Genomic DNA, 12,727 nt, shown 5'->3' with positions numbered 1-12,727 from the left:
CCGAAAACGAATTTCGACCAGTTATCCATTGTTTTTACAACAGTCTTCAAAATAGGAGGGGCCAGACCCAGACAATTTTTAAAAGGGGGCGTTGGAAAAAAGGTCAAGAACCACTGGCCTGCACGAAAATATAACCCACGACACCCCTGGGGTATAAAATCATATGAATTACTATATTTGACTCATTTCCATCCATTGGAAGGGTACATGGGTACAATGGTACAAAGTACAATTTGGGGCGAAGTCGGTGAAATGCACGATTTCCGTTTGCAATGCATGTATTTTATACTCGGGCGCTTGCGACGAATAACAGTAATGTTTACTGCCACGACGGAGTGAATACACTGATTCTCTTTCTATCACCATGTGTTGAAAGCGCAGCGTGTATCACAATGAGGAAACCGCGATTATTATAGTTTCCTGAGGGATTTCCGCACAGTCGCATTCGTTCTCGAGGTGTTATGATTCGTTTCATTCGATCAATTTTATGATTTTCCGGCTCACGTACGAGAATTATATCGCAGCTGTATAACCAAGTTATTGCAACACAGAAGAAATTTACCCGTGTGTCGCTATCATCGTATTTAAGAACCAAACAGTCGATTCTAAAACAGCAGACTGTCTTCTAAATATATTGCATGGAATTGAAATAACAATTGCTTTGCAGGAATCCTCTTTATCAAGAAGATGGCTGGTCGAAATCTAGTGAATAGTGAATAAATTTTGAATCAAGTAATAAGTGTCTACTAGAATATTCCATTATCATTTTTTATGACATCGCAATAGTATAAATAATGCGGAAAGTTCTAATATGCACCTTTTATGCGACCAGAAAGAAGATAGCGCCAGTTCTACATCACATCAACGATCATTTGGTACATACTCCATTGTAATTTGTGACAATGCTGTGGGTTGATTTCGACTACACAGATAAGCCATTTCCACTGCTCCACTTGCGTAGTGTCTTATGTTGCGATACGCCCAATGGATGAGTGGCCTGCAGCCTTCCACAGGTGAAGATAGTATCGAAACTATAATTTCACAAGTCAACTTCTAGCGGCAAGGAGCATATAATTCAGTACTCGAAAAAAATGATCGATCACTACTCGACTCGAATCATTAGAAATATTACTAGTTCGAAATACTCGAAACATTGTGTCCAGCCGTAATTAAAAACTGATAGTGATGTATATCCTCATTAACCTTTATCCTCTATCGTTGAAATAATATTCTACTCCGCAATAAAACCGGACATCGCAAGCTCGATTGTATCTTAATCGAGCTAACCAAAGTTCGCCCAACGACAATAGTAATCAGGACCGAAACAGCACTTCATCAGCCCCCCCCCAATGTTGGTCTTGGGGCCGCTATAGGGTGGTAAATCAAACTTCGGGGGGCTTCGCTTCCAGACCTCCCCTCATCAGGCTGTTCGTTTTTGCCGCTACTTATGAGAGAGATCTGTTGTGGCGTTTATCAGTCAACTCATTACGCCTAGACGCGCCAAGCGCGAATATTTTATATAATTCATGATTGAATCGGTCGATATGATCGGAAATTGCACATATATTGCTATCAATCTTCTATCTTCTCTCTGCTCACGTAATCAGATTGAACGGTAGAGCTGAGTGAGGTGTCTTGAAAAATGTAGGGGCCGTAAATAATAATTAAACAGCGTCGGGCGACTTCTTTACATGATGTTATTTCGTGACCTCCTGTCTGCTATGTCAAAAGATAATAAAATCCCCCATACGCACTAAAGTAAAATACCCACACGATTTCAAATTAGTATTTCTTCAATGGCAAATCATTTTTCCCTGCGGGATGGCTTTTGTCTTGTTGGGTTCAGATTGACAGGACAGGAACATTCGGCGCCAGCCATTTAGAGCCTATGGACCAGTGATTCCCAACCGTGGCTCCAAGGTAGCCTTCTTGCGGATCTGATTGACTTCTAAATATGCCACAAAAATAAAATAGACGGCATTTGTTATTTGTTTCGATGAATATTTATAATTATTTTCTGTATATGGATGCTAAAATGAGGGATATTAATTATGTCTAAAGCCGTGCAATGCGGTTTCTGAAAACCGGGAAAGAGAATTCTTGCAGAGTAGCGTCAAACACATGGATGAATACCCGTCAGACAACGATATATCTTGGGTTATGCTGGTCATAGACCAGGAGTCACTAACACGCGGGCCGCATGCGAGTGCCGTGCCGTGCAGATTCTTTTGACCCAAAGTTTGTTCTGATTCCCTCCACTTGCATGAGATGTAGCCAGTTTGGAGCTTACGTATAGGCAGTTTCAGTAGTTTTATCTCTGCGCAAATGCTAAATCAGCTATTTCCACTCGTGCCATCGCTATTTCCGCTCAAGCAGGATACAAAAACAACCCTGCTATGATGAATAGTGTTCATTGATTAGCAAACAGCTGCCGAGACGAATATTTTCCGATTCAAAAGCGAGCATTAGACATAAAGTAGAAGATCCTAATATATATAAATAATTGACTGTAAACGGTAATCACGGGGCCTCACCCAATCATTGATACACTAAGAGAAGCACAAACACCCTTAGTATAATAATTGATCAATAAATATTGCATGGCATATTTATGCAATTATTACGATTAAAGTCAACGGATGCAGTCTATCTCCTCCACCAATTGGATGTATACTTGAATAGTCTCGTTGGTGCAATGCAATGCTAGAAATATGTTTGGATGATTGATCAATTTGTCAGTTGTCGGTGACGGGAAGTCTATATTCGGCAGCAAACATATTGCAAGTCATCTTGATTTGAGACGGTTGAGAAATTTTTCGTTGTCAGAAGGTATAGTGACATGGTTCGAGTTGCGTACTGTCTGCGTGATTGCTGTGTAGGTATTAGCTTGTACTCTAGCTAAGCCTTTTATATCTTGATGAGTTAATTGTGTTTGTTCGTTGGTTTTGTGGTATTCATGGTGTTTGTCGACTACTATGGTCATTTAGACCAGGCCGATATTTTCCATTTTTATTCCGTAACTGCTAGCCCACTACTAGGCTTTTTGTAAAACACCGTTGACGCGGATGAGATGGCGAGGAGGAGCCTAGATAAACCCCCAACCCAGGTACGAATTCTTGAGTCCGACCTGAATTGTGAAGTAGCCTAACTGATCCAGGGCGTTAAAAATGGTGCTGATTGCAATTGATAATGGGCTACGCCAATGAATAGTATTTATGAGTTGAAAAATAATTGCTGGTACTTCACATAGCGTTGATACATGAGCTTTTTATGTGCTCGAAACTTTGCGAGCTTCAGTGAATCCAAATTGTAACCCACTGAGCTCATAAAGCACATTAGTCATTTGCTAGTCTTTCACTATCACCTGAAACCCCTTCTTGTCATAGAGTAATATAAAAAGTGTTGGTGTTTTACCAGGATATATGACTACAATGAGATGGCATTCACCGAATATGGAGGATGACGTGAAGAAAGGACGATAACTTTTAATAGGAAGAAGATCTCACGACGCCCATTATTCTTATAATTCGCCTGAGAGCGTACTATACGAGTGCTTAAGAGCAAATTATAGAATATCATAATATCAAATTGTAAAAATGACCGAAATTTCTATTTGGCTGACCTCAGCATCTGCTGGTTGGAATTGAGTCAAATAAAAGTGTGCAACGTTTTTTAGGTAATCTGACGATTAAGCCAACAACTAAGCCGATGAAATTTGAATTTTATTTTTGAACACCTCTAGTACCCCTTAATTTATCAGAGAGAACCGAAACAAGCTGTATATTTTTGAATTACAATGGTGCTAATGTGAAACAGATATAGCGAGAACCGTGACGATCATCCGAGCAAAGCCCAGCAAATGACTACAAAGTTTAACAGATACTACTATTGTTAGTTTACGTGATCGAAGTTACAATATGCGAAATGTAGCTTAAGCTGTAACGCGACAGCGGTCGAATATAATTCGTTTTTTTATGCTGTTCAGATCGGAATAATTACGAATTATTTCCGTCGTGTGCGAGTTGCGTAATGTATTGTCTTCAAATAGATGTCGACCGGGGTGAGTGAGTCTGAGTGGCGTTTGAACATGAACATAGACCTGTCAAAGAACGATTTTCTATATTATGCAGACAATTTGCAAGATCGAAAGTTGAATGATTATCAAGGTTCTGGCAAAACTGCACAAGTATGGAAGTGTGGAAACACGATACTTCCATACCACCATGTCCTGCTTACAAGTTATTAATTACTGCTACTTTATTGATATCCGACCGAAATTTAAATCGGAACCTACTCGGTACGGTGACGGGCAGACATGGGGTAATCGCGATTAGTAATCGTAATCGATTACGACGATTACAGCATTTTCAAATAATCGTAATCGCAATCGATTACATTCGATAAAAATCCAAAGTAGTCGTAATCGTAATCGACTACCTCACATATCTAATCGATTTCTTTGCGAAAGAACGATTACTTTTTATTTGTACAATGAATATGACATAACCGGACATTCGTGAACGAGGAAGAGATATTCTACCAGGTTATTGATAGCGCAAACGGTTGATTTTCAAGCGCCACTGCTCATTATTACGTCAGAAGTATTAGCTTTGCTCGTCCTTGCGTAAGAAGTATCCACACGTAGTAAACATATCATAGTGTTCTATATGGTGTCGACACAAGCAAATCTCACGCCTCAGTGAAATTGTATCACGTCACAATTTCCATTTGGCCCCAGGCAATTTGACGGTCATTTTTGACCGGCTTCACGAGCATTAAATTTGGGAAAACGGATATCAATCGAAAGTTGACTCTGCACTGATTACGAAAATATAAAAAATTTTCCGTTCGCGTCCCTGGAACCCCCACAATCAGCCTCAAATTTTTCATTGTTATGGAGATTGGCATTGGGACGCAACAATGCTGTCTGGCTCTTTTTCTCTTGAGCTACTCTCTCGTTTCGCCAGACAGCATTGTTGCTTCACAGATCAGTTTTCAGATCAATCTGGTTCAACCCACTTTTTTCAACTCTGCTCGAGTGATATAGAATGGATCGTATTCATAATATAGTAATTTTTATCAGTTTTCACAGTTTACGGCCCTATTTCCATGTACCAGGACTGCATGATGATAGAAGAAATACAAATAATGTAGTAACTTTACAGGCGCTGAACTCAGGTATGCTAGGTATGCCGCGCATACCTATAAATTACTTTGGGTATGCGGCATGCCCAGAATTCGGTGAGGTCTGTAACTGACTGGCTGGTGAATTGATCGATTTTGAAATAGGCAATGTATTTCAACTGAATGTCCACTGTCCACAAACATGTACAACGCGAGCGTACATGCGTAGGCCTACTTGCTTTCAGGTAATACTTGAACATAACCATCAGAAGATGCGTGTCAAGGTTTGAGTTATAGAAGATGAGAAAGGTTTGAACCACCTGAAATCGATGCTATTATAGAACAGACTCCATAACAACTCGGCTATGCGCCTACGCCAGTGCGCCTGCATACGTTGATCGAACGCGAGTATCCAGAAGACGCGACGCGCGGCAACAAGACCGAGACCTCATACTAGATTTCAATTTCTCTAGGCGCGAAATGTGGCCATTGTCATCTCCTGCTGTGTAGGTACATGATATCTGATACGCCGGCCGGAACTATCCCGTTTACTGTGATTGTGATGTCGGACTAGCTCAGACATTGAACATGGACGGAATTGATTGAAATATATACTGAACGTGAACAGACAGCGAGCGACGTGATTGATTCTGATTACCGCTAATACTACTACAGACCGATCAGAAAATGTCTTGCAGGCTCTTGATATCGAAACTTCTAACTCCTCTGAAATCAGAGTAGCTAATGAATAGAGTCCAGAACAGACTTTCCATTTGGGAAAATAATTCCTGTTACTTTAGTTTATTAGCCGTCGCCAAAGATGCGTATTGGTTTGTTCTCGAGGCGGAGTGATCGAAATCTCGTAATTGTCGGCGCGCGTGTTGGCTAATATGTTGAGGGATATTGCGAGCACGCTAATTGTCTACACACAGTCTGGTAATCTTACGGTAGCGTGTTGTGTCGAGTATATATATATTATATATCATACGCGCGAGTCCGGTACACAAGGATGCTGATCCGATCGATGTATTATCGGCATTGGTGCATGTACTTAACCATAATAAACTGATGCTACCTTGGTAAATTTGCAATGAATTCAACCAATTCAGCAAGCGGCTGGCTGGCTACGCGCCTGCTGATAGTATCGTGATTTCGTCACCCACAAGTGCCTGTGCGGGTCGGATCATTTGCCAATTCTGAAGCACTATGACGTCAGCCCTTCGTGACGTCATCGATCCCGCATACCCAGGGAAAATCAGAGTTCAGCGCCTATGACTTTACTATTCTTCGAAGTTACATGGAATGTTTGTCTTGACCGTTCTAGTCTCGAGTCATATGACTTGGTTCGAGTCATGCAAAATGACTCGAGTACAAGTCGAGTCAATACAAAAATTGACTCGAGTCGAGGCAATTTACGCATTTGAAAAAAGTACTCGAGTCAAGTCTTAACACCAAAAAATCGCGACTCGAGTAATTAGAGCCCTGGATATTGGGGCCTCATGGTGGCCCCATGGTGGTTTAAGTTGATGACTGAATTTCGTCATAATATTGGTAATTGTTTTATATTGCTATTCATTCAGATTTACCGGTAGAGCCGGGGTCACGTAATTCATATTTATAGCATCTGGTATTTTGTTATAATTACTTTATTGCATGTTGTTAATTCGTGACCTCCCGCCTTTTATATAATCAAAAGATACTGTAGTCGCCCAAACGTAGCAGACTAAAAGAAAATTTTAGTGAGACGCACACACAAATTGTCATGTCTTCATTCTTCTGTGAGTGCCCCTGCTAGCATTTGCATTGTTGGGGCTCAGATTGGAGGGACCAGATTATTCGTCACGCCCGCAGACCGCGGCTACTGACAATGGACACATACCTAATTATACAACTTTTTTTAAATAAAATAGCATTTTTTAAATGGTGTTTAAAAACATAATATGTTTTAAATGCAATACTAGTGGCAATTTGTCTGCTTTAATAAGGATTTGTATCCAAACGTGATGCAAATATCTTCAAACACTGCTTCCTGTTCTACAAATCCGGAATAACAGAATTAACCTAGCTTATAAGACGATCGAAGTAGGTTCAGTTTATTTGAGTGCCTAAAAGAAACCTAGGACATATATACTCTATTGTGACTAATATACGATCGCAATATAGCCCCTCCTAAAACACTGGAATTTGCTGCAAAGGATTAAAACGTATCACACATATCGTCTTAATACAAAGCCTGGTTAGGTTTGACAATATGATTAATAAACAACAAAATATTCCTACTGTAATTCTAGGCCTATCCTAATGATCAGCAGTGTAAAAATAGAATTTACAAAACAATTCCATCACTTTTTTAAATATCTTTCCAGCTTATATCACAAAACTACCCGGTCGTCGCTGATGATCATGACGAAGAAGGGTCAATTCATCGCAGCAATGGAAAAGCGGCGAACGGAGAGATAATGAATCCATTACACGACGCAGAGGGATTGTACGACGAGCTCAATGAAAAATTGATGGCACTCAATAACCCAAGCACTGACAAAAATACTGTCCTCGTCAACGCCGCTAGAAAACTATGGGACGACATGTTAAATACGAAACCTGTCAACCTCGAAAAGGCTGTCACAGACGCCATCTTTCATTACACAATGACTCAATGGTCTATGGAAGACGGCGAGAGAGCGCAAAATGTCAGCGTACTTGCGTATCTGTATTATCACTATTTGGAAGGTGGCGATGTCATCGTGCCGCAGGGTTACTCTGTTTTACTTGGACTCCTGCAGAGAGACATTCCAAAATCCTGCGTTAATCTCAATACAGAAGTAACAAAAATCATTTGGGACGGCCCCGAAGTCACCTCATCCGGAAAAGTCAACGTGAAATACACTAGCAATGATGGTACTGAAGGACAAATCAACGCGGATCACGTGATTGTAACAGTATCGCTCGGAGTATTGCAAAAGCATCACAGAACCATGTTGGTTCCGAGCTTCCCGAAGAAACAAGCTCAGGCTTTGGATACGATGAGACTTGGAATAGTAAACAAGATTTTCATGCATTTTGAGAAAAAGTTTTGGAATGATGGGGACTTTCCATATCGCTTCCTATGGGATTCAGACATTAAAAAAGAGTTCAGGGAAGACGCTCACTGGTTCACAGAGATAAGTCAGGTGGAGATTTATGAAGAAAATATATTGCTGGTATGGGCGAACAACTATATTTCGACAGCGGTGCTGGATCTACCTGATCAAGAAATATGGCTCAGGATTACTATGCTTTTACGGAGATTCATGGCGAATGATATGATTCCTTTCCCCGACAATATGTACGTGACGAGGTGGCACCAAAATGAACATTTTCTGGGATCCTAGAGTTACATCGCTCTTGGCGAAACGACAGCAACACAAAAAAAGCACGCAGGCCGTTGAAAGTGAACGGCGTACCGAAGGTACTCTTTGCTGGTGAAGCGACTGACATCGGCAGATACAGCACAATCGACGACGCCTATCGTAGCGGAATACGAGAAGCGAGTAGAATCGTCAAAACACACTCATAAGAAAAAAGTTGATCCACGTGCCTTGTTCAATGTGACATTTATTCTCCCTGAATATCTAAACTGCTATTTATAGACTACAAGGAATTACATATATGTGTATGTGTAACAAGAAAATACAATTTGATGCAAGAGAAAAATTGTGCATGATCAACATAATACAGGTTAGTTGCAGCTGTACATCTACTTATACTGCGCAGGTTCGTGGAAGATTCAAACTGGTAGATAGTATCTACATTAGGGGTGTTCAAAAGTGACTTTTTCTCTCAAATTCTTCTGGCTACTTGATAAAACTATTAGGTTACCTGATTGAAGCCTGCACACCAAATTCGGTTCACTTCCCACCAGTAGCCGCATTGCTACAGAAGACAGTTATTTATTTATTATAGAAAAATGAATAAAACAAATTTCAAAATATTCTGTTTGCCCCATGAAATTGTTCGGTTGTCTATAAAAACGATGGTCACCAAATTTTGCTCAATTCCAACCAGCGGAAGCGGAGGTGTTGATGTCGTAAAATTTGGATTTGAATAAAATAGTATTTACGGTGGGCCATTTGCTAATTTACAATTAAGCAATTGGTTATGCGCGGTTGCGTTCCGATTAATCAATACGATTGCAATTTTTAAGATGAATACCCGAACTGGTTTCTGAAAGGGAACAGCCGAATCCACACTGCTCTGCAATAGATATTCGTTAAAATACTTGCGTTTTGTGTGCAAATCATATTTTGTTGATTGTGTTCTTTTATTACCGTGTTGACGCATAGTTGATTTTGTGAATCAGCAATCTATAGTATAATGTGTCGCAAGTGTAGTTAGAGATGCGTAATGTAAATATAATTTTGTTTTAGTGGTTCCCGAAGGCAGGGCTGTGGAGTCGGTAAACTTTACCACCGACTCCGACTCCACACGTTTTCAATATACTGACTCTAACGCCGACTCCAAAGTGTTTCAACGTACTGACTCTGACTCCGACTCCGACTGCGACTATTTTTTAAAGAGAACTCCGACCCCGTCTCCAACTCCGACTCCAACATACAAATCTACGTCGAAAATTATATGTCACAGTAACGGTTAAATGACTATCATATGACCATTAACAAAGGCGAACATATGATTAACGATGGCATGCAAAATTGTTTCAGCTCGAATTATTCACTATGCACTTGGCATTAAAGAATGCCGTTCTAAGTACCCTTCCTTTTTCATATAACAGGGATAGTCTAATACCCTAATATGTGTGAATCATTCAAACATGACATATATCCAATTCTGTATATTTATAATTTAGGCCAGGGGTCTCAAACTCAAACTTGATGACGCCGAGAGCCGCAGCATCAAAGGGGTATACAATGTATTTCCAAGACTTCATTTGACGGGGCCGTGTAGACTGGCATTTTACAGATATCGTGAAAATGTGGTGTACTATATCGTAATATTCACGCCTGGCACGAGAAGAAACACATTTTTAAATATTTGAATCAAATTGTTGTTGTACTTGGCATAATGAGATACAGACTCAATGCAGGGGGCAAATGCATCATGACGTCGTAAAAGCTGTCGCGTTACAATTTTCCAGCTAGCAGACATTTGATGTGCTGCAATTATAGGTATAATATATTTGAATTTAACAAGGATTGATCTGATATCAGACCATTTGAGCAGTGTAACCCAATCCAGGTTTCGGGCATAGATCTATACTCCTGATAAGTAGGCTATTGATCATGTCATTGCCGAAGTCAAATTCAAATTCAATCAGCGTTAGATTTACCAGAGAACATTGGAACGGATAAATAACAACATAAATATGAAATTAAAGTGTCATAGTAAAGAAATGTCCAATTGCCTAACAATCCATTGGTGTTACGACAGTCCAGCGTGCCACTTTGTTACTCGTCCCATTAATTGACAATAATAACACGAATAGAGACACCCAAGATGATATAACTAACTATACATCATGGAAGCAACATAATGCGAAAGGTTGCCATGCCGACTTGCTTAGCGATATCCGCTACACTACGCGATGACCTTTTGATATTTTACTATTACTCATGACAGCGTCCATGGCTTTGCCAACACACGGCGTTCCAAGTTACGTGTTCTTCGCTGATTTGACGCTCGAACCGACTCAACTCGAGTCATTTTCATTATATCACCCAGTCAGTCCGAGTTCGAGTATTTCTACGAATGTCCAAATCACAATTTTCAGTCACTTTTTCAGTCGAATCATCAACGGGTCGTGTTTCATCATGATGAACAGGTAATGTGACGTAATACTAGATCTTCCACCGCTATGGTAGCGTTTGAAAGTGTCGCGATATTGAAGTGATTAGTAGTTGAAGGTTTTGGAGTGAATTTTAAGTGCTCAAATCTAAAAAAGACATGTGGCAGGTAAATGTTGTTGAATACTTAAAAATCCGAAATGCCGCCGCTGGTCGCATTACATGTTCTCGCGGGCCGCGTGGTTGAGACCCCTGAAGTATTTAGATGAAACAATCGGAGTGTAGCTCTTGTGTATGAGTCAGCAACTGATACAGTGATGTAAAGTACTAATTTTCTCATTACATACACTACTGATTGCAAGCACGCACACCCTCACTACTAATCACAATTGGTCAGCAACGAAATTTAGGAAGTAGTCAAAAAGCATATGTCTAGTCTACATCTACTTAGTCAAGCATTCAAGAACTAGGACTAGCAGTCTTTCTTAATCATTTGTTCGACCTAAGCACCTGAGCTATCCTAAAAACATTTTAAATTTTGTGAAGGGGGAAGCAGCTTTAGTTATATTTACATCAATTTTGCAAAACCAGACGATGTATTTACTCTGTAAATGAGTTGCAAGTTGCGAATATTGTCCAATTTTATCAATATCGTTACTAATAACAGTGATTGATGGTACATAAAAATCCTGTTTTAGTTATTATTAGTAACTTGATGATACCTTGGAAAGCATTGTTTTCATATAATCAGGAAACTGGGGTCGGAGTCAGGGTCATTTTCACAAACTCCAACCCCGACTCCAGCCACTATAATTTTCACTACGACGAATCCAGCTCCAAGGCGTTATAAAACATTTTGAGACTCCGACTCCATTAAGGAAAAATGAGCCAAAGTCCGACTCCGACTCCTCAGCCCTGCCCGAAGGCTTGTAAATTAGCGTAAGGGTTTCCGAGATTACTAAACGGCAGGAACCACAGATCTAGAAGCATCAGATCGAATACAGTCGCAGAACCATGTTAAGAACCGGTTGTTAGTACAGTTGTTTGGGTGTAACAGTCATTTGTGATTGTTGAACATTCCTGCGGGTATGCGCATGACCAGGCCACACAGAAATTAAAATTCCACACACAGTACAATCTCTGAATTGGCATTCAAATGATTAATCAATAACTATTCAATAAAGAAATTAAACGGATGACAGGCACAGCGAAAGTGCATATTTGTGATTCCTTGTTTCGCTGCTCGTGTTTGCTTGCCATTGTTCGTGTTATCCTGCCTCCGATTATTCCCAAACGGCCACGAACGTCTGTCCTAGAGGCAATGGCCTACAGGCTGCGGGAGTTCTCACTCTTGTAATAATTTGCATTGACTCACAGTGACTAACGACCTTATCATTACTCTAATATCCGTCATGGTGCCGTAAAACGCAAGCATCGATCAAACTATAGTGACAAATTACATATTATTGAGAAAAGTTGTATGCAGATTGTATGTAAAAACTCGTTTCCGGACAAGGTCGTTATATCGTACAAATAGTTATTCTTTCCTGTGCTCGGATCAACAGCACGCATTTCACGAATATTGCGATGCTGAATATGTTCTTCTCGTGCTTACTAACTCGTGTAAAAAGGCAATCAATTTGAAATAACAGCAGTACCCGAGTGAACTTGTGGGAGCAATACATCAGGAAAACATTTGTAGTAGTCCAGGTACTGTTGTAAACCTTGCTACTCATGAACTCTGAAGGTGATTTTCTGTAATTGCGAGATAGATTTTTCTGCCATGGATGTCGGCAACCAGTCACGTGACTGTCAGCTAAAGG

General features: G+C 40.2%; 1 protein-coding gene across 1 annotated transcript; it reads left to right on the top strand.

Moving 5' to 3' along the window:
* Positions 1 to 7,428: 7,428 nt before the first annotated feature.
* Positions 7,429 to 8,817, top strand: LOC145444192 (spermine oxidase-like). Its single transcript, XM_080322123.1, has one exon. The coding sequence runs from the start codon at positions 7,584 to 7,586 to the stop codon at positions 8,493 to 8,495; it is 912 nt and encodes a 303-aa protein (XP_080178249.1). The 5' UTR covers positions 7,429 to 7,583; the 3' UTR covers positions 8,496 to 8,817.
* The last annotated feature ends 3,910 nt before the right edge of the window (positions 8,818 to 12,727 follow it).

Source organism: Botryllus schlosseri, chromosome 8, assembly GCF_051294905.1.
Source record: "Botryllus schlosseri isolate E-star chromosome 8, Bs_hap1, whole genome shotgun sequence".
NCBI lineage: Eukaryota > Metazoa > Chordata > Ascidiacea > Stolidobranchia > Styelidae > Botryllus > Botryllus schlosseri.
The sequence above is the reverse complement of the archived record's forward strand: the minus strand, read 5'-3'. Positions and strand labels throughout refer to the sequence as shown.